The 23,653-nt window shown below is 42.0% G+C and overlaps 1 protein-coding gene across 1 annotated transcript in view; it reads left to right on the plus strand.

Annotated features, from left to right (window-relative positions):
- The window catches only part of PCDH15 (protocadherin related 15), a 1,464,924-nt gene that overhangs the window by 1,104,830 nt on the left and 336,441 nt on the right, over positions 1–23,653 (plus strand). Inside the window, exon 13 of the mRNA XM_054035363.1 lies at positions 11,780–11,986. Coding sequence (XP_053891338.1) covers positions 11,780–11,986 — 207 coding nt within the window. The remainder of the gene's footprint in view (positions 1–11,779; positions 11,987–23,653) is intronic.

Here is a 23,653-nt window from a genome sequence, read left to right on the forward strand (position 1 = left end):
TCACTTAGCCTAGCGGGGCTGTCAGGCTATTCCTGGTGCCCAGAGCTCTGAAAAACCCTTTCTTTGCTCCCAAGTCCGTCAGAGGTTGGTAGGGGAATCCAGGCCTGTCCAGTCCACTGGGTTCCAGCTTAGGGCCCTAGAGCTAGATAAGCAGGATCAGGATTCTTTGACTCTGACAATGGCCTGAGCTTCATCCAGGGGAAGGTAGGATTTCTGCCGGCTCTCCAGTCTATCAGTCACTTCATCCCCTCCTGTGATGTTGTCTCTGGGCAGCTCTTAAGTAGCTTGCTGACAGGAGCTCCTTTCTCCAGCCTAATCACCCCTCTGCTACCCACCCCACCCCTATGCTTCCCAGCCCTTTTATCCTCCTTGCTGCTGTGATGCTTCAAATCAGCAGTGGCAGGCAGTGCCTGTATTAACTCTTTGGTCACTGCGCCAGTGTGGGGTACATTCACGCCATGACAAAGTGTTATCTCAAAAGTATGACCATATATATCACTGAGATGGTCAAAATATAAGGAATAGAATATAATAGAATAACCTAATAGATATCCATGTTGCCTTGGAAGTATAAGTTGACACTCTTTATAATCAAGGATGACTGGTTGCTAAGAGAGAAACCATAATGTCACAACTGAGTAGTGTCTGATGTACTGCAGGGTTCTGCCATGCTGGGGCACATCCTGGTGGGACAGGAGCTGCTCCAGCTTCCAAAGGCTGCAGTACAATTCACTCCCATCATTGGGAATTTGGCCCTGCATTACACAGAATTCAGACAGCAAAGGAGTGGTACAGAGCAGGGAATACAGGCTTTGGTGGACTAGCCCAAAGAGGCAGAGTTTAGGACTGTCTGCATATACTCCCTGCAGCATCTGTCCCCGATAGTCCCTGCAACACATTGGTTGCAAGCAGCACAGGACTGATTCATTTAGAAAAAAAGAGAGCAAGGGAATACAGGCATCTTTGGAGTTATTTCAGATCATATACAAATTCTCCCTGCTGTCTCTGGTGTTTCTTTTCCAGACCCAACAGCAAGTGTGTGTGTATGGGCTGGGGAGGGGAGGGAGGAGGGACAGTTGTGAACTATGAGGTTGTGTGGAGGTGGTTTGATGGGACGGGGACAGAGAGTGACCTAGGCCTGAAAGTGTTCAAAGCAGACAGGGTGATTTTGAGCTGTAGACTTGTTAAGTAGGAAGAGGAGTTCTCAGCCAGGGGAATATGTGCATATGGGTGTTTCTGAGCTGGTTGATATTGGGGTTGGAGGGAACTGATTGGTTTGGGAGGATCTGAGCTGGAAGTGGGGACAAGTTAGTTTGGCACTGTTAAGTCTAGGGGCTTGTCTACACTACCGGCTGGATCGACAGGTAGCGATCGATCCAGCAGGGGTCGATTTATTGTGTCTAGTATAGACGCAATAAATCGACCACTGATCACTGTAGCGTCAACTCAGGTACGCCACCTCAACGAGAAGGGCAAGGGGGATAGATGGCAGAGCATCTCCTGTTGACACACTGCAGTGAAAACACCGCGGTAAGTAGATCTAAGTACCTCGACTTCAGCTACGTTATTCACTTAGATCTTAGTAACTTAGATTGATCCCCCACCCCCTCTAGTGTAGAGAGAAAGGAGTCTGCTAACAAACAAAGTTGTTGGTGAACTGGTGGTACGTGTGGGTAGAAGGATGGTCGGAGAGAACTAGATTAAAAGGATGAGTGAGTGGTTGGGGCTGGAAAAGAACAGAAGAGGGGTTGTAAAGGAATAATTCTATTTATTTCCCACCCTGCTCTTTAATGTAAAGTGTCCTAGTTTTTCACTTTGCTCAGCCTGTTTCGGTTCAGAGATTGCTACTTGTAGCCCCATGACTTATTTGGGCATTAGCCACTGATGCATATATTTGTACACATTATTATTAATGTTTTAATTTAGACTTAAATACAGTGCAAGAAAGAAGCAGAACAATCTGAGTTTACAGACAAGTCATATGAGAGTAGTCCCGATAGCCATCCTTACCTGTTTTACGTAGAGAAGCATGAAATTCTTTTATAATGTATGCACATGGCCATTACTACTTACAGAACCTGCATGGAATGACATGAACACCAGTTTGAATATTATATTAGTAAAGACAGAAAAAGGGGAAAGAGAGAGAAACTATTGTGTATTTAAAATATACACATAGTAAATGAATTATATGATAGTTGTGATAGACCCAGACCAGTTGGGAACAGCAGAGTAGCAGAAGGGAGATATACTGGTCACTGGATAAGTAGCTTTCTGTTCCCTGAGTGACGAGAGCAGGGGTTGCTCCAGGCTAATAGACCACCTGACTCCAATTAACCTGCTAAGAGTCAGGTGAGTCAGTTAAGCGCCTGACTCTAATTAAGGCCCCTCTGATGCTACAAAAGGGCTCACTCCAGTCAAGCCAGGGGGAGCCAGAGGAGAGGAAGTGAGTGTGAAGAGCTGGGAGCAAGAGGCACAAGGAGCTGAGAGTGAGAGGGTGTGCTGCTGGAGGACTGAGGAGCACAAGCGTTATCAGACATTAGGAGGAAGGTCCGGTGGTGAGGACAAAGAAGGTGTTGGGAGGAGGCCATGGAGAAGTAGCCCAGGGAGTTGTAGCTGTCATGCAGCTGTTACAAGAGGCGCAGGACCCACCAAGGTAGAGGAGGAACTTTGTCACATAGTGTAGTTTATGGGTATGAAAGTAAAATTTCTTCTGCCAAACATACAGGTATCAAATTGTAATGATTCAGTAATCCACACAACTTCATGTGCAACAATGTTCAAGTATTAAGCATTTGTTGACCTCAGTATTATAATATTCCCCAATGTCAAAATAGGCAAGTCTGACAGACTTCCTAATTAAGAAAAAATGTGCTGTTTTAAATAATGTTAATCTGGGCTCTGGCGTACTTGTCATCATAAAAGTATATTTTGTGTAATCAGTATTGATAAGAATTGTACCAATATTAGCTTCTTAATTTACAGAAAACTTAATTTAGATTTCACTACTGTTAAGGCTGAATCCTCACTCTGTCACTTTGAGTGCAGGGCCCACAAGGATTTTAAAAATTAATACTTGCCACTCCAGGTTTGTATTACAGTCCCAAGGTTACAGCTTTTCTCTGACCTTGGCTTGATAAATGCTGCCACCACCCAAATACAAAAAAAACCAAAAACAACAAAAAAAAACCCTTTGAACCCAGGAAGGAGCACTTGGGAATTCCTCCCTCTATGGTACCCTCAAGCCATTTTACTCCCCTTCTGGGGAAGAACTGAGAAAGAAAACAAAGGAAATTAGCTGTGGCTACCAGCTAATCAAACAACATGCACAAACCACGTAGAACACCAAAAATCCAATCCTGTTCTTAAAAAAGGTAAATTTAATTAAAAACAAAAAGGAAAATATTACATCTGGAACTTAGGCTTTTTGCTAGATCTTAAAAGAAACAATTACAAAAATTAAGCACCCAAAATAGCTTTCTTTGGGGTTCAGCTTAAAGGTTACAAGCAAACAAAAGCATCAGGGGTTAGCACAGAGGAGATCCACAAGCCAAAATAAGAAATAAACCTGATAGTGTCTAACTAAACATTCCCTATCCAAATTATTTCTTCTAGGTACCAAAGATACTTTTTCATACCTGGGTCTAACCTTACACAGCATTTCTGCTTATAGCATTGCTGCTCTGTGTCCCTGCAGCCCAGAGAACAACAGACAAAGGGAAAGTTTCTTTTCCAATTTTTAAAAGTTCTAGCCTTCCAACTGGCTCTTTTGGTCAGGTGCCCACTTTTTTTTTTTTTAACCAGGGGGACTTTTTAACATTTACAGGTAAAGCAAGTAGAGAACAACTAACAAGGGGGATTTTACAGCTAACTGCCTGGCTGGGTGTCCATCCAAGTGGGCTACCCCCCACTTCATTTATTACAACTACATCCTTTCATTTTAATGTGAACAACTAGAATCTAGCTAGCTAATAGTTTTACATACGTAGTATTTTTACTTAAATGCACCTATGTGACCTACATTTAATTGTGGAATATAGCAAGTAAGGAGCCTTTGACTTATGGATGAGAAAAAGGGAGAAGTGGCTGAAAGAGACCCATGAGGTGGGAAAAGCAGGAGCAGTGCCAGGGTTTTTGCTGCCCTAGGCAGCAGCGCTCCTCCTCTGAGCATTCGGCGGCGGGGGTCCTTCCGCTCTGCGTCTTTGGGGCACTTCTGCGGCGGGTCCCGGAGCGAATGAAGGACCTGCTGCCGAATTTCCGCTGAAGACTCGGAGCGGAAGGACCCCCCACCTCCGAATTTCCGCTGAGGGCAGCAAAATGCAGCCCCCCAAACCCTGCCACCCTAGGCGACTGCCTAGGGTCGCCTAGTGGAAGCGCCAGCCCTGGGGAAAAGGGATAAGGAAAGAAAGCAGTAAATTGACTCATTTGTATATGAAACTGAGTAGCAAAATCAGAATGAGGATGATTCATATTCATGCTATCAGCTAAATACCTGAGGCAATGAGGACCTGATCAAAGTTATTTGGAGTCAATGGAAAAGGACTCAGTAGGGTCCAGATAACAGCATAATGGATACTAGCTAAAAACTCACAAGAAGTTTTTCCACATTGCTCTTTTATTCACACACAACTTGTGACTGTGCAGAACTGCTGGTGAGCAGGAGGTAGGAGAGAGAAAGGAGGACCAAGGGATGTGCTGAGAGAAGCCTATGTGGAGAAAAATCAACTGTTTGTGCTGGAATGGGGGAAGCTGCAGTCTGTGGAGTCTGTGGATGGTAGAGTGCCAACGAAGGGTTGAGATCAGACACCGCCCTGCACATAGTGAATGGGGAGGCAGCAGGTTACTGAAGAGGATTGGGTCTCAGGCTGGGCTATAGGGGTGTGAGAGAAGAGTAGTGATTTGCAACTAAGTAGCCAGAGGAGAGACCATAAGCTGGTGGGTGCTGTGGTAGTGCAGTTGTGAGAGTGTGGTCTGCAGATGAGCGAGGCGTAATGTCACGAAGGAAGAGGTAGACTGGCAGAGTGAGAAGGGGAGGAGGGATCAGCGGAGTGGGAACTAATTTACTCCCAACTTACAGCCAATATAAAGTTAGGTTGTGTGTGTCATTAGGCTATCTATAACAAATATATCAGCAATATACAATCTGGGGTTGTGCTGGGGTTCTTTCCTTTTACTTCTAATTACAGCTGCACCATACCTTCCAAACTCAGCCAAGCAGAGAAGTGCACTTTAAGGGAGTGGAGAGCAGGAACAGTATTCAAGCAGGATATGTAAACTACATGCAACTTGGTCTCAGTGGATTTTGCGATAGGTTTTCTGAAACAAACAAGTTCAGTACCTGATCCAAAGATGCACTGTAAAGGCTGTATTCTGTGCCTCCACAGTGAACTAGAAATCATGAAATTAAATAATAATTTTTTGCTGAATGCTCCTCCGAGAGGCAGAGGTATTTTATTGCCTTGCAGAAAGACAGAGAGGGGACGTGATTTTCTGAACCTGGGGAGTCTGAGAACCACAGGGTAGCTAGTGCCAACTCTAGATACTTGGAGTCTGCCTTCCATTTTAGTCTCTAGTCCCTCATCCCCCACACCATCCCTTGGGAGATGTCTCACTACTTGCCCCACGTTGGCTCCATTCCTCTTTTCTCCTGCTTTAGGGAACTTTCTGCCTCCTCTTTGCCCCCCCCCCCTGCTCCCATGCTTCCCAGTCAGTGGAAAAACCCTGAATAGAATGCAGAATTTCAGATTCTCATTCTCGGGCTCTAGCTCGTGGGTGATACGCCGCTCCATAAAACCCTAGATGCCAGAAAAAATGTTGTACTAGAACAGTATTTGTCAAAGTGACTTACACCGAACAGGACATTTTCTGGAAACAGTGCTCTCTGTGAGGGAAAACAGAATAATGTGTGACTTTGTTGTTTCACTTAGCATCCCAATTAGGGTTAAGATAATGCCTTTTATTTGCTGTTCTAGCAGAGAAGCCTTAGAACCATGGATGAACTTTTTTATCATTACACTGACGCAAAAGGATGAGTGCAGGGCAGAGTACATTCACCCAAAACTGTGCGGGGCAGGGCAGGTTACCCTTGTCTTAAATTACAAGTTTTCTTTATTTTGTTCAAATCATACCCTGTAACCAGCTGCACCACTATAACGCTTCAGTGTAGAAGCTCACTTCAGCAAAGGGAGGGGTTCTCCCATTGCTATTGATAACTCACCTCCCTGCAGGGGTGAAAGTTAGCCGGTATGGGCCGGTACGCCATACCGGTAAGAACTCGCACTGGCCCATAACAAGCCCACATTAAAGCGCTGCCTCCTTTTGCCTCCCCTGTTGGGGGCCCTGCCAGTAGGGTCCGTACCGGCAGGGCCGCCGACGGTGGGTGGGGGGAGGGGGCAGGGCAGCAATATTAAAGCGGGGCCACGGCAGCGCTTTAAGGATGGTCCTTTGCTGCAGCAGCACTTTAAGTATCCTCCTTCTAATGCTTTCATCAGATATTTTAATACTGGTTATGTATAGAACATTTTTTCAAGTTTAGCAATGTAGTCAGTTGTACCTTTTCAGATTCTGGTTTAACTTTATGGCCCATCTATGCCACAACAACGGCTTTTCTGTATATAAAAGCCAGGGGTGGCATTAGGGGGTAGCAAGCAGGACAATTGGCAGGGGCCCCATGCCACAGGGGGGCACTGTAAAGCTAAGTTGCTCAGGCTTCTGCTTCATTTCCGGGCAGTGGGGCTCAGGGCCCCACCCCGGACTTCATTCCCATGTGGTGAGGCTTTGGCTTTCTATCCTGCTTGGCGGACATCCTGAAACTTGCTTGCAGCCCTCCAGGGGGCCCCAGACCCCTGGTTGAGAACCATTGATCTAAGGAATGGATTGATTGCTATAAATATACAAATACTGCAAACTGCATTTAATATATGAAATCATTGCATCATTCTACAGCAGTTTACATGATAAATAGGATTAAACATATTTGATTTGAGCATTATTTAACAAGTCTTATTTTATTTTGTCATTTTCCCTCTTATGTTCACTTACCTAACAAAATAAGTTTTCTCAGCATTATTCTGATATTTACTTACACTGTAATCAGTCCTTTGTATATAGTGTAAAGGATCTGGCTGCTCTGTTATGAGCGATTATTATAACAGCATACGAAAAGTCAAAATGTCTTTATAGATAAATAGCTGTATTGGAGAAGAAGGCTTCATTAGGTTTTTGGTTTGAGCTTTTTTTCCCCCATAGATGATTTTCCATGTCCTTATGGCCCTGATGAAGGCCTGAGTTATACCTTAATTTTTCTTCATTTTAAACCCTTTTGTCACCATAATTACAGACTACTTTGCTTTCACTGAGGAACAGTGGATTCCATTTGAGATCCATTAGAGTCAATCCATAATTGTCTGGAAGGATCACTGACTGTTAGTAACACAAGGTACAACATGGTAAGGCAGAATCCAATTATTCTGCAGTCATCCAAGCCTAGAATAATATTTTTTAATCAATGAAGTTTGATTAGAGCCCAGGATAGTAATTATTTTATGTTGTATTTAAATGAAACGAATAATATAAAATAAACTGTGACCCATAGTATCCCAAATAGCAGTGAATTTTGTATTTGGAAAAAAAATACAAAGTTGTCCATTCTAAATGTTTCAGAATGTATCACTAAAGAAACTAGATAATAAAATATTTATACTTTCAAATATAATAATCTCATCTACAATCAATAAAAAGAAAATTCGCTCCGGTATTAATGTAATAGGAATTATTCATAGGATTCACTTGCTTGTGAGAACAGGTCCTGTAAACAGAATGCTGAACTTTATCCTTGGAAAGTATAGTTTACAAAAGTCTATTATAACGCCATGGTTCTCAGCTAGAGAGCAAGCTACAACCTGGAAGTGGATTGCATCTCCACTGTGATTGGGTTGTGATACACATAGTTTCTGGCAGGCTAGGCTTCCCTGATTGCCCTCCTATGGTGTAATCAAATAAAGCATGAACAAATGCTTTAAAAACACAGTAAATGCAGGTATCCAAAGAGAAAAGCAAGCAGGTGGAAACACTTTGGATCCAGAAACAAAGGAGTCAGAGTTTTTTTTTTTGTTTTTTTTTTTTAAAGGAGAGATGAAGATAATTAACTTGTTTTCAGCTTTCCTTTTACTAGCAGAACTGAGTGTCAGAAACAAACGTATGTTTTATGTAACTGCATCTTTTAAAATGAAAGAATGAAACCTGAGAAGCCACATGGATACTGCCAAAGAAATTGAGTATGGCATTATAGACTAAAAGTATAAACAGTGTAAACTAATGCTGGTCAGACTGTTCCAGATAAATAATTGATTCTGTGAATTTATCCTTTTTCTCATATTCAAATAAAATCAACAAACTAACCATAATGTTCATGATTTTTTTTATTTGTAATTTGTTTCAAATTATTTTATTCAAACAAATTACAGCCTTTGGATCTATCTGCAGAGCATTTTGATTTTTCATTATTCTTTGTGTGATTGGATATCTAAGTCACAGAGTATTTCTGTTTCTTGTCTAGATAACTGAATTTTTTTAAACATGAGAATAACTTAGTAATAGTGAATAAAAATAATTATTTTCATAAATGAATACCTTTGTTCACAAGAACAACAAGGAGTCTGGTGGCACCTTAAAGACTAACAGATTTATTTGGGCATAAGCTTTCGTGAGTAAAAACCTCACTTCTTCGGATGCACACTTCTTGTTCACAAGCAAATATATTTCACAAAATCTTTGTGAATAGAAACAATCCATATGTTCATGGTAAAAAAAGGCCCAAACACAGCTAAAATGGAGTCATGAGTCAGAAGTGTTTTAAAACATAAATCTGGAAACTTCTCATAATCTTATGATATTACATCTTTATCTCTGATTCAGGTTCCTGAGGCAAATATTGGAGATAAAGGCCAGATTCACCCAGGCAACAAGTGTACAAAACCTGTTTTTTGGTCTACTAGCATACATTTAGAGCTGCGTGAATTATTCATAATGACTACTTTATTCTCTCTTTTTTTTCTGCTTATGGAATAATCAGTAGCATATCATGATTTCTTTGGATGTATTTTTATTAAAATTATTCGAAACTTTTCCCAAGCATTTTAAAGTCTTTGAATTGGTCACAAACAGTGCTCTATGAGAAGTCAATATTTAGTTTCCATTAGCGCTCAAGCATATCACTTAAAAATTCTATTTCTGCAAACATTACTGCCTCTTTAACTTAAGCACTCAGATATACACAGAAAGCACCTCTTTTTGTAGGCAAAGTGGTCTGAAATGAATTGATTAAAAAAATCTGTTTGAAGAAATTACTTCTTAAAAGATGTTGTGTTTTGCTAATTACTGAAATAATATCATATATTCATAAAGTTTCAAAATATTTGGTTTGTCTAAGCATGCAGGTATATATTTGTGTCTGAATGTATATGTAAATACTTGAAATTTGTTGGCAGTTCTAATTCTGTATGTAAATTGAATGTCCAATTTATAATGATAGAATATAGTAATAATACTTTGAGAGTGGTATTTGTTTAAATAATATAACGATGAGAAAATAATTCCACTAAGTATATTACAAATAGTACATATTAATATGTCAGTGAACTTCTGTAGCTAGTGTTTTACTTACATGTTTACTTTTAATTCCATTTGATTATTTGAATTAATAAGTAACTATCATCAAATAAGGCTCCTCAGACTCCTTTGTTGACTTTTCATGAGTAAAACCTTAGAGAAGGAAAACAGCAAGTACTCATGCTGTTCCTGGAATATAACCAGAAGCCAAAAGGCTAAATTAAGCTCCTTTTGCATCTCTTTTCCTTAGTCCCCTCCTGGTTGCATTCAGTTTGCATTTTCATTGGAAGATTTCTCTTTAAATACAGGACTTCTCTTCAGATTCTCAACACTCTTTCTGCTTAAGCAGCATATGTTAACGTAAGGGAGTTTTTCAGTGCTTGTAAGGAAGTAATTACTGGTGTATTTATGAATAAACTCATACTTCTATGAGACTTCTCATAGATATCAGGGGAAAATACTCCTCGTCCTCAAGGGAGACATAAGTGTTGTTGTCTCATTTCATTTCTGAGCTTACTCTGAGTCCTAACACAAAATGTCACATATTTTGCATGCATACAATACACAGTTGTTTATATTTGGTAAAATCCTGAAAGGCAGGAAAGTGGAGATTAAAATATTTCTTTCACTTTAATCATGCTAAACCAAATTCAATGAGGTTATATGGTGTATAAGACAGGACAAAATGTATTTTATTCTTTTCTAACATAAGAACTGTAAAAGGTATCCTATACCATATAGGGAAATTTCAGTCAAGTTCCCTTCCCCCTTTCAGCTAAATCTCTTGAAAGGTAGAGAGGGTTTATATTCTAATTCCTCATTTATTACAAGTATTAGGTCCATTCCTAGTAATGCATAAATATATAGTGTAGGGATCAGTAGAAAATAGGTTTTTTTCCTCCCTTCACATTTTAAATGTTTTTTTTTTTCATTTTACTATTCCAAAGGATTCTAAATTATACAAAAATCTGTGTCAATCAAAACTAGAATTGTGTAAAACTGCTTTGCAGTGAGTTTTAACCTCTGGGCCACATATGTAAGATATTGGATCTGAAAAGCAATAACGTGTGCAAATTTGGCACAGTCAAGAGAAAATACAAGGCATATCTAGTTACAGCTTAGTGCGTTCCTGACTTTCTTTTAAAAGGGAGGTTTCTGTCAAGTATTCAGAGTCTTTTGCCATTGTCATCTAAACAATAGGAGCTTTGCTTCCTAATGTCTGCCACTGTCCCAAATGAGGATTTTACCTGAGTAGGAATTACTGGTTCTGGCTAGTGGCGCTCCAGCTGGGGAGCGGGGTTGGGGTCTTGCCCCACTCCGCATGGCTCCCGGAAGCAGTGGCAAATCTCCCCCTCCCCCAGCTCCTACGTGTAGGAAGAGCCAGGGGACTCCACACGCTGCCCCCACCCCAAGTGCCGCCCCCGATCTCCCATTGGCCTCTAATCGCACCTCTGCGTAGGAGCCAGAGGGAGGACATGCCATTGTTTCTGGGAGCTACTTGAGGTAAGCGCCGCCCGGAGCCTGCCCCCCTTCTATGCCCCAATCCCCTGATACCCCTCCGCCCTCCGAACCCCTCAGTCCCAGCCTGGAGCATCCTCCTTCATCCCCTGCCTCATCCCTGAGCCCCCACCCCAGCCAGAGCCCTCCCGCCCCCCCCAACCCCCAATTACTTGAGCATTCATGGTCCACCATACAATTTCCATACCCAGATGTGGCCCTCAGGCCAAAAAGTTTGCTCACACCTAGACTCTAGGTGGTAATTATATTGTCCAGTGAATACATATATGCAGAGATTTGTGGCTTCTCTCATCTTCATTGCAAGAGATTTTTTATAACCACTGATATATTAAACAATTATTTTTACTAATACTGTATGTCTTGAGCTTCTCTCTAGTTATTAAAATCAACATGACTAAATCTATAGTATCTGCCTTGTTAGTTAATTCTTTGGTTAGTATATGTGTCTTTTCTGAGATGTGATGTTTCAAAATAAGCAGAGAAATACTAAATATTAGTTATCTGTGTGAAAGTATTGTTACCCTTGAAAGTAAAGCAGTAGTAATTATTGACTATTCATAGTTGTACTTGAGCTGAGTCAATTATATACTCTATAAAGAGATTAATAAATTAGATAAAGAGTCCATAGCCAATCAGATTTGTGTCTTTTTAGGCAGAACAAGACAATGGTCATCCACTTCCTGCCTTTGCCAATTTACATATCGAAGTCCTGGATGAGAACAATCAGAAGCCTTACTTCACAGAATCTCTGTATGAGGGGTTTATTCTGGAGTCCTCTCCAGTGGGCACAACCATCTCTGACAACCAGAATTTGACTTCTTCACTACAAATCATAGCTTTGGACAATGATGTAGAAGAGGTGTGTTTCTCTTTCTTTTTACTAAATCATCCTTATGTGTGTTTAAAGTTTTTATAGAGGCTTAGAAATGTCCATTTTTAAACACTTAAAATGTGAGTGAAGCCTTTGAAATAAGGTAAATTATCATTTATATACAGTTTTGTTTTTATTTATTCACTTATTTATAATATAGCAAGTAATTTAATGAATGAATTTGAATTATCCACAAGTAGTTAATGATTTTTTTTAAAGTTTAATCACTATTTGAAATTATTTGCTGAATCATTTCTGCGGATAATCTTGATCAGTATTTTTTTTCATTAGTACTTCATTGTGAGTAGTCAATATTTGAAATTTCAGCTGTGGTGGTTCATTTTGATTCTGCATGCATAGTGGTTTATACAGTGATTTACAGGTTACATGGTATCACGTATGTTTCTTAGCTGTCTGAATGTTTCCAGGTTTCCAGTGAAAGTACTTTTCTGAGTTCAAAACTGACTTTGGTTACTATTCTGTTATATTTGCTTAAAATTTGCTATTGTCATGAACATTCCTGCCAGTGAATTTATTTGCATCTATATTTGCATAAAGTGAACACAGAAGTGGCACAGAAGTGGGTTTTTCTTCAGACAAATGTTCAGGAAATTATTTAATATATTCCCCATCTCTGAACACCACAGGCCTGATTCAGCACTGAGCGGATCCATTTTTGTGTCAGTCTGACTCCACTGACTGGGTAACACAGTGGTAATTCAGGTCCTATGTCTCAGAGAGATTAATCCTTCAGGCCAAATTCAGCTCTGCTGGAAGGGTTGCAACTTCCGAGAAGCAAAAACTTGCTTACATTAGTCTTCTCTTCTATAAATGTAGGTATGAAGTGCTAAATTCAACCCTTGGGCCTTAAATGGGAGTTGCATCTTCTTACACCAGGGTTGAATTTGGTCTGAAACATTTATATACTTGAACTATATGCCATTACAGCTAAGGTTATCTGTGTACTTGGGTCAGAAGAACTTGGCAGAAGTTAGGGTTTTACAAACCCTTTAGAATATTTTTGGATTAAAAGGTTTAAACTTTTTAAACTTTTTTTTTTAAATTCACTGTTAATTTAAATGATTGCTCTTCAAGGATAATCTAATTTTTAAAGCATGTTGTTCTGACTAAGCAGAAACCTACGCTATGTAAACTGTTCTATTCAAATGCAACCTTGTCCTGTTTGTGACCACTAGAACAGTATTTTATTAATTTTATTTTATATTGTTTTTAAAAGGGGGGAAATGTAACAGCACAGAATTTGTTTTTCCAGAATTAAAACTGAACTTGAACATCAAACGTACCAAGTTTGGAATTTAGTTTAGAACTCACAATATTTTTAGGAAGAAAGAAGGCATAAAATTGGGAATGAGCAAAGAAAAGACAGGGGTCATAAAGAGTGAAGCTGAATTAAAGAGGCCAAGTCTTTAAGGTGAAGAGAAACTTGAAGATTAAGTGAGAGAAGAGGGGGAAGCCACTGTGGAGACTGAAAATATGGGGAGACAAGGTCAATGTGTAGGGAAATAGATACAGTTTGGCTATAGCATTTTAGACAGACCAGAGAGAAATAGGAGAGTGGAGGCTTTAGAACCTGAAATTCTATCCATTCATCCAAGTTGTTTTTTTTTTTTATAATGGCACCCATCACTGTACTATCTGAGCACCTCCCATCATATGCAGTGTTTACAGCAAGACTAATAATTTATTGCTGAGCCCTTATCTACATTAACATTCAAACTCTATTAGCACCTTTCTATTAACAGATGAAGTATATGTACAATTGAAATTTTAGTCATGGTTTAACACGTTAATTAATGCATGTTAACTCAGATGGCCGTAAATTCTAATGTAGAGACCACACAAATGTTTGTTGCCAGTCATGTTTAATGGGCCACTTCACCTTGAATGGTTCCTTGAAATACATTAACTACTTATGCTAAACAATCTGTTCCACCTTGTATTTAGCTGTGACACTGAGTACGTTTCCTAGACCTGAAGAAAAGATCTGTGTAAGCTTAAAAGCTTGTCCATGTCACCAACAGAAGTTGGTCCAATAAAAGATATTACCTCACCTTACCATCGCATCTCTCATGTTTAATTGTAGACTACTGGGGACTAATGATTAGCAACTAAAATTTGTGCTCTTCCTACAGTAGACATTTCAGTTGTGTTATTTAATGAGTGTTAATGAAACTGTTGTTAAAACAACTAAATGCAAGTTTGGACACATTCATGAGTCTTGTGACAAACTGTTAATGCAGTTTCAAATGTCAGTGGAGATAGAGCTTTATACTTCTATGATTTTGGTATCCATGGGAGTTGTATGTTTGATGTGCTGAAAATCTATTTTCCTATGAATCCCAATTATTAGTTTAATTAACTTAATGGAGTTGATTAATTTTTTATCATAGCATAAATATTCATAATACTAATCACAGACTCCTAGACTTTAAGATCAGAAGGGCCATCATGATCATCTGATCTATCTCCTGCACATTGCAGGCCATAGAATCTCACCCACCCTCTCTTGTAACAGACCCCTAACCTCTGGCTGAGTTACTGAAGTCTTCAAAACATGATTTAAAGACTTCAAGTTACAGAGAATTCACCATTTAAACTAGTTTAAACTTGGAAATGACCCATGACCCATGCTGCATAGAAAGGCGAAGACCCCCCAGGGTCTCTTAAATGTATTCATTGCAGGTAGTTAGCTATGACTGGAGTCAATTTCACCCATATTATTAAAAGTGATGAAATATTTCCAAAAAGTATTCTTCTCCAGAAATAGCTTTGATGGAAAAAATTTTTCCAGTTCTACATCTCCAACAGAGCTAGGTCACTTTACAAGGATTGAAATCAATGGCAGTATGCCAATACCCACCAACCAGGCTTTAAGACCTAAAACATCAGGTGGAGAATAAGCAATAGAAACACATTAACACTTTCACAGTTAGAAAATTTTGTTTTCATGCAAATTTCCAAGGAATGAAGAAAGAAGTAAAGAAAATAATATAAATATTCTATAACAATTGTTTCTATATAGTGTTGCAATATTTTTCTTGAGGCATCAGATGGTCTTTAAGATACTGTAAATCAGTGTTTTGCAAAGACTTCCAAAACTGATTGTGGACGGTGTATGGCCTAACTGATCACAGAAAATCTCTGAAAAGATATTGGCATTAATAACTAAATGTATATAAATATATTTTAGTCAACTAATACTATAATGTGACTTTTTTCTGAAAAAAAAAAAAAATGCTGGCACATACCTCATTAAACAGACAGACATAAATGACAAACAAAATGGGGGACCTGGGTGGAAGCAGAATAGATTTTCTGTATTATTTCTTGTGCGGTTTCAGCCATGTGAACTAATGAAGGAACTCTTCTAGCTTAAGTCAGGCGATTCTCATTTACATATTGCCCATAATTTTCTAAAGCATGACTAAACAAGACATAATTTCATCATGCACCTTAATATAGAAACTAAAATAAAAGATCCATTGCAAAATTAACATGGTAAACAAACCCCTGGTGTGCAGTAATTTGATATATGGATCTGAGAATTTGAAAACTTGGGAAAATTAATGAATGCTTTCCCTGCTCTCAGAATATAAAGCTAAGAGTTACTGTTAATAATAGCTTCCAGTTTCAGACATGGAACTTAAATATTATATTAAATATTAATTATGTAGGTGCCTTCAACATTAGTACTTTGAAACCAAGGATTCATTTTCAGAGGCAGAGTGGCTAGATCACCCACTTCCACGGAGATACTCAGAACAGAACTGCATGATGATCTCCTAATATCATTTCTAGGAATTGTCCCCTCATGGGTGATGGATTCAAAGGATGGCAGGAAGATGGGAAGGTTATAGATCTGCAGGGAAAGGTCACAGTAAGCCTGCAAATATAGGAGTCATCTGCAAGAGCACCTCCTGTCTGTGCTCATCTGCTGGGTCTTCAAACACTCGTAGTAAACTCGTGCTATGCTGCCTGTAGTGCTCCCTCACTCTCCAGCGGGGAGGGAGGCCACTCTGCCTCGTTGTCTTGGGGTTTAGTCCTCGGCCTCGGGTCACACTAGTGGGACTGAGCCGTAAGCAGTCTAGAGCTCTGGGTCCATCTGATAGAGAGAAACACACAACAACGGTCTGGGCCCCTTGTCCCAGCCCATGTGCGAGGCAGCGACTTGAGGTCTGCTCAACTGAATATGACACTTCTTCCATGCTGGTGGGAGGGCAGTATGTAAGTGTAGTTTATACAGATAGTTTTAAAAATTAACAAGACATGTCAGATCACAGCACAAGGTGAAAGAGCTGCAGGGCATAGATAATTCTATTTTTTAACTTCTACGTTTGTTAAAGACATAGAGATTTTATTTTAGGTTTGTAAATAAACTTAAAAATCAGACATTATTGGCCATTAAAAAGACAACATTTATCCACTGTGTGGTATGTAAATATTGGCTTTTAATAGTGACCGCTGTGATGTTGTCCATAATAATACTTTGTATTTGCTCTTCTTACTTAAAATCCACAAATTAATTTAAATCATATTTTGTATTATTCTTCATTTACCTGCCCAAAGTTGTCTTCACTCCTGAGCCATCTAACCTAAATTTCAACCCTTGTCCAGTTATAAATCTTTCAAAAACTGACTTTATATAGATGGGATTGTTGGCAGACCTGTAACTGTAGTAGCACTGTCCATTGCTATTATAATTAAGTAGGCTGTTTAAATGGCATAAATTTAATTAAGCCACATAAATACTTTGGGAGCCAAGTAAACTGAAGCGCGGAAGTGTTCCAGGGCCTTTTATAGCTTCTGCCATGTGGCGGGAATCCCATTGTTCTTACTGTGGAAAATTACAGTAACAAGATGGTGTTTGGAGTCACATGGACAAGTCACATGTCCATGCATAATTTTGCCTAGTCACAGCAGGAAAGTCCATTAAGAGTAGATGGGCATCTTCCTTTGTAAATTAAGTGCTCCTTGATGAGCCACTTAATTTGAATAGTCCCTACAAGATGTGCTGGCTAACTACCTTGTGGGCGTTACCTCAAGAGCAAAGATTTGAAATACAGGTATAGAGCCAATACTCATAACTTCAAATTCAAAAGTGATACATGCAGACAAATAGCATAATCATATTCAGCGAGTCATAATCTTTCCATAGACATCTTACATGCCACATTTTGTACAAGGTTGTTGCAATTATGTAACAGTGGTTGCAACAATGATCTATATGGTCCTATTTTAATCAGATAACATAACAGCCCCACCTTCCATTTCTTATATATATCCCTTTTGTTTTTTAGATAGCTAAAAATCTCATTATGAAGACACATTGGTCTCCTGTGGCTCTTATATTTCCTCTGCATGAGAGTAGCTTGATGTTGAGCCTCTAGTGTTACATCTTTTAGGAACTGCCAGCCCCCTTTCAATTCCTTTTCTTCCTAACTGTTTTTTTCCCTGGGACCTTGCCTACTATTTCCCTGAGTTGGTTGAAATCTGCCTTTTTGAAGTCCAGTGTCCTTGTTTTGCTGTTCTCATGTCCTCCTTTCCTTAAGATTTTGAACTCTATCTGATCATGATCACTTCCTTTGTGTTTGAAACTAATTCATCCCTGTTGGGCAAAAACAGATCCAAAATGCATGAACCCGTAGTTGTTTCCTTAACTTGCTGATTCAGAAAGTTGTCCCTACACACGCTAAGAACTTGCAGGATGAATTATGTTTTTTTGTATTCGTCTTCCAACAGATATCAGGGAAGTTAAAATCTCCCATTAATACTAGTTCATGTGTGTTAGTTAATCTTGTTACTGCTTGGAGAATGCTTCAGCTACTTCCTCCTCTTGATTTGGTGGTCTATAATAGAGCCCCCTGCCATAACATCAATATTATTCTTTTCCATCTTTATCCTCACTTGCATACTCTCAGTAGGTCTGCTGCTCACTTATTCTTGAACCTCAGAGCAAGTGTCTACATTTTTTACATACAGCGCAATGTTGTACATCATATTGAAACCTTCTGGTACACCTTAACTTACCTTTACAGACACATTAAAACGTTCTGGAACATCTTATCACTAGGAATCAGGTAGGTCCCTTGCTTTGTTCTACTTTATTGTGGTTCCTATACCACTCTCAGCATAGTATCAGAACACCTTCCAGAAGTACATATTGGCCTTAAGTAGTCCCCTCAGCTAAGAAAGTAATAGCCTAAGCCCTGGTCTACACTACGAGTTTAGGTTGACTTTAGCAGGGTTAAATCGAATTAAGCCTGGACACATCCACACGACGAAGCCCGTTCTTTCGACTTAAAGGGCCCTTTAAACTGGTTTCTTTACTTCACTTCCGACGAGGGGCTTAGCGCTAAAATCGGCCTTTGCGGGTCGGATTTGGGGTAGTGTGGACGGAATTCGATGTTATTGGCCTCCGGGAGCTATCCCACAGTGCTTCATTGTGACCGCTCTGGACAGCTCTATCAACTCAGATGAACTGACATGGTAGACAGGAAAAGCCCCGCGAACTTTTGAATTTAATTTCCTGTTTGCCCAGCGTGGAGAGCACAGGTGACCACGCAGAGCTCATCAGCACAGGTAACTATGATGGAGTCCCAGGATCGCAAAAGAGCTCCAGCATGGACAGAACGGGAGGTACGGGATCTGCTTGCCATATGGGGAGACGAATCAGTGTTAGCTGAACTCCGTAGCAGTAAATGAAATGGCAAAATATTAGAAAAGGTCTCAAAGGCCATGAAGGACAGAGGCCATAACAGGGACGCACAGCAGTGCCGCGTGAAAATTAAAGAGCTAAGGCAAGCCTACCACAAAGCCAGACAGGCAAACGGAAGGTCCGGGGCAGAGCCGCAAACATGCCGCTTCTACGCGGAACTGCATGCCATTCTAGGGGGTGCAGCCACCACTACCCCAACGGTGTGCTTTGACTCCATCAATGGAGAAACATGCAACAGGGAAGCGGGTTCGAGGTACGCAGAAGATGATGATGAGGAAGACAATGAAGATAGCTCACAGCAAGGAAGCAGAGAAACCGGTTTCCCCAACAGCCAGGATATGTTTATCACCCTGGACCTGGAACCAGTAACCCCCGAACTCACCCAAGGCGTGCTCACAGACCCTGAGGGCACACAAGGGACCTCTGGTGAGTGTACCTTTGTAAATATCACACATGGTTTAAAAGCAAGCGTGTTTAATGATTAATGATTAATTTTCCCTGGCAATCGCGGCCAGTACAGCTACTGGAAAAGTCTGTTAACGTGTATGGGGATGGAGCGGAAATCCTCCAGGGACATCTCCAGAAAGCTCTGCTTCATGTACTCCCAAAGCCTTTGCAAAAGGTTTCTGGGGAGGGCTGCCTTATCCCGTCTGCCATTGTAGGACACTTTACCACTCCAGGCCAGTAGCACATAGTCTGGAATCATTGCATAACAAAGCATGGCAGCGTATGGTCCTGGTGTTTGCTGGCATGCAGACAACATCCATTCCTTATCTCTCTTTGTTATCCTCAGGAGAGTGATATCATTCACCTGGTTGAAATGGGGTGATTTTATTAAGGGGGCATTCAGAGGTGCCCGTTCCTGCTCGGCTGAACAGAAATGTTCCTCGCTGTTAGCCATGCGGTGGGGCGGGGGGAGGGGTGAAGGGATCATCCCAGAGAATTGTGTGTGTGGCGGGGGGGTAGTTGGGTTTGTGCTGTATGTTAACCCGGAAACCCCAGCCTCTCCTTTTACATTGCAAACCCATTTCAAATGGCCAACCCAACGGGTCCTTGGTATGGGAAATGAGGGCGCTACTGTTTGAAACCATTCCCACATGTTACAAGGGTTAAAAAAGCCAAAAGACTGTGGCTTACCATGGCTGCCTGCAAGCCGAATTCTGTTGCCTGGCACTGCATGAGTGATCTCTCACACCAAACCGGCAGGCCCTCAATATAAGAGGAAAAATGCGACCTTGTAACGAAAGCACATGTGCTGTGTAACGTGAACAGCAAAATTTAACGTGAAAGAGTGTACCCATTATTCTCTAAAATGTGTCTTTTTTAACCACCTCTCCCTTGTCCTCCACCAGCTGCAAATGTTTCTCCTTTGCAGAGGCTAGCAAAGATTAGAAGGAGAAAACGGCGGACTTGGGATGATATGTTCACGGAACTTCAGATGTCCTCCCACACTGAAAGAGCACAGCAGAATGCGTGGAGACAGTCAATGTCAGACTACAGAAAAGCACAATATGAACGAGAGGAGAGGTGGCGAGCTGAATCGCGGGATGAACAGAGCAAGTGGTGGGCTGAAGATGATAGGTGGTGTCAGCTTGCAGACAGAAGGCAAGAGTCGATGCTCCAGCTACTGGAGCATCAAACTGATATGCTCCAGCATATGGTTGAGCTGCAGGAAAGGCAGCAGGAGCAGAGACCGCTGCTACAGCCCCTGTGTAACCAACAGCCCTCCTTTTCAAGTCCCACTGCCTCCTCACCCAGACACCCAAGAACACAGTGGGGGGGCCTCCGGCCACCCAGTCACTCCACCCCAGATGATTTCCCGAGAATTGGAAGGCTGGCCTTCAATAAGTGTTAAAGTTTTAAACTGCAGTGTGTCCTTTTCCTTCCCTCCTCCCCCACCCCTCTCGGGCTACCTTGGCAATTATCCCCCTAGTTGTATGATGAATTAATAAAGAATGCATGAATGGGAAGTAACAATGCCTTTATTGCCTCTGCAAGCGGTGCTCGAATGGGGGGTGGGGTGGTTGGTTTACAGGGAAGTAGAGTGAACCGGGTTGGGGGGGGGGCGGAGGGTTCATCAAGGAGAAACAAACAGAAGTTTCACACCGTAGCCTGGCCAGTCACAAAACTCGTTTTCAAAGCTTCTCTGATGCGCACCGCGCCCTGCTGTACTCTTCTAACCGCCCTGGTGTCTGGCTGCACGTAATCAGCGGCCAGGCGATGTGCCTCAACCTCCCACCCCGCCATAAATGTCTCCCCCTTACTCTCACAGATATTGTGGAGCTCACAGCAAGCAGCAGTAACAATGGGGATATTCTTTTTGTTGAGGTCTGAGCGAGTCAGTAAGTTGCGCCAGCGTGCTTTTAAACGTCCAAATGCACATTCCACCACCATTCGGCACTTGCTCAGCCTGTAGTTGAACAGGTCCTGACTACTGTCCAGGCTGCCTGTGTACGGCTTCATGAGCCATGGCATTAAAGGGTAGGCTGGGTCCCCAAGGATCACGATAGGCATTTCAACATCCCCAACGGTTATTTTCTGGTCCGGGAAGAAAGTCCCTTTCTCCAGCTTTCGAAACAGACCAGAATGCCTGAAGACGCGAGCATCATGTACCTTTCCCAGCCATCCCACGTTGATGTTGGTGAAACGTCCCTTGTGATCCACCAGGGCTTGCAGCAGCATTGAAAAGTACCCCTTGCGGTTTATGTACTCGGTGGCTTGGTGCTCCGGTGCCAAGATAGGGATATGAGTTTCGTCTATCGCCCCACCACAGTTTGGGAATCCCATTGCAGCAAAGCCATCCACTATGACCTGCACGTTTCCCAGAGTCACTACCCTTGATATCAGCAGGTCTTTGATTGCCCTGGGAACTTGGATCACAGCAACCCCCACAGTAGATTTGCCCACTCCAAATTGATTCCCAACTGGCCGGTAGCTGTCTGGCGTTGCAAGCTTCCACAGGGCTATCGCCACTCGCTTCTCAACTGTGAGGGCTGCTCTCATCCTGGTATTCTGGCGCTTCAGGGCAGGGGAAAGCAAGTCACAAAGTTCCATGAAAGTGCCCTTACGCATGCGAAAGTTTCGCAGCCACTGGGCATCATCCCAGACCTGCAACACGATGTGGTCCCACCAGTCTGTGTTTGTTTCCCGGGCCCAGAATCAGCGTTCCACGGCATGAACCTGCCCCAGTAACACCATGATTTGCACATTGCTGGGGCCCATACCTTGTGTGAGGGCTGTCAATTTCCTCATCACTCTCGTCGCCGTGCTGCAATCGCCTCATCGGCTGGTCCTGGTTTTGCTTTAGCATGTCCTGACTCTGCATATACTCCAGGACAATGCGCATGGTGTTCATAGTGCTCATAATTGCTGCGGTGATCTGAGCAGGCTCCATGATCCCAGTGCTATGGCGTCTGGTCTGAAAAAAGGTGCGAAACTGACGGAGGGAGGGAGGGGCGACTGACGACATGGCGTACAGGTACAGGGAATTAAAATCAACAAAGGTGGCTGTGCATCAGGGAGAAACACAAACAACTGTCACACAGAATGGCCCCCCCAAAGATTGAACTCAAAACCCTGGGTTTAGCAGACCGTTGATTTCACGGAGGGAGGGGGAAGCAAATGAATACATCTATTTTTTACATCTTAAGCTGGCAGCAGACGGTGCAGCGTGACTGATAGCCCTCGGTATCTTCTGGGTGCTTGGCAGAAGATACTGTACTACGATTGCTAGCCATCATCGTCAAGATGGTTCAGTAGGACTGCCGGTAGGACTGAGTCTCCAGGAGACAAAGCATGTCTGCCCAGGTGCCTCTGATTGAACTGGAATACGATGATGATGGATATCAATCTTAATACACCATCTACTGCCAAAAGGCAAGGGGCTGCTGCTGTGTAGCAATGCAACCCCATGTCTGCCAGCACCCAGATAGCCGATGAAGGCTACCAGTCATACTGCACCGTCTACTGCCAAAAGGCAATTAGCTGCTGCTGTGTAGCAATGCAGTACCATGTCTGCTGGCACCCAGATGACATATGGTGACGGTGAGCTGAGCTGAGCAGGCTCCATGCTTGCCGTGGTATGTTATCTGCACAGGTAACCCAGGTAAAAAGGCGCGAATCGATTGTCTGACGTTGCTCTGATGGAGTGGGAGGGGCCTGACGGCATGTACCCAGAACCCCCCGCGACACTGTTTTGCATCATCAGGCATTGGGATCTCAACCCAGAATTCCAATGGGCGGCAGAGACTGCAGGAACTGTGGGATAGCTACCCACGGTGCAACGCTCCGGAAGTTGACGCTAGCCTCGGTACTGTGGACGCGGTCCGCCTGCTTCATGCACTTAGAGCATTTTATGTGGGGACACACACAATCGACTATATAAATCCGATATCTATAAAACTGGCTTCTATAAATTCGACCTAATTTCGTAGTGTAGACATACCCTAAGAGTAGGGTCTCCAAAAAACAGCCAAGGAATAGTCTCCTAGCTGATCTCCATCACCTAAGGATGATAGTGGCTACCTATCTTTTATTCTTTGATTGTTCTTGCATTGCTTTGTGATCTTGGCATCATTGTACTGTATTCTTTGACCAAGGGGTCATTTACAGTAGGAGAAGACTCTGAGACTTTCAATAAGCTAAAAGAACAGGAGTACTTGTGGCACCTTAGAGACTAACAAATTTATTAGAGCATAAGCTTTCGTGGGCTACTGCCCACTTCTTCGGATGCATTAGAAGTGATGGTGACATAATATGCCACTCCCATCCCATCCACCCTTTCTGCTCTGTGACATGGCAGGATGGTTTTACTTGGTGGTTCCCGTGGAGTGCTGAATGGCAACTTCCCTGATCCCAAGCAGGTTATCTGGGTATGACAGTATGGGTCACTACCTTAATCCATCAAGAGTGTTCTAGGG

This window comes from Malaclemys terrapin, chromosome 7 (genome assembly GCF_027887155.1).
Source record: "Malaclemys terrapin pileata isolate rMalTer1 chromosome 7, rMalTer1.hap1, whole genome shotgun sequence".
In the NCBI taxonomy this organism is placed as follows: domain Eukaryota; kingdom Metazoa; phylum Chordata; order Testudines; family Emydidae; genus Malaclemys; species Malaclemys terrapin.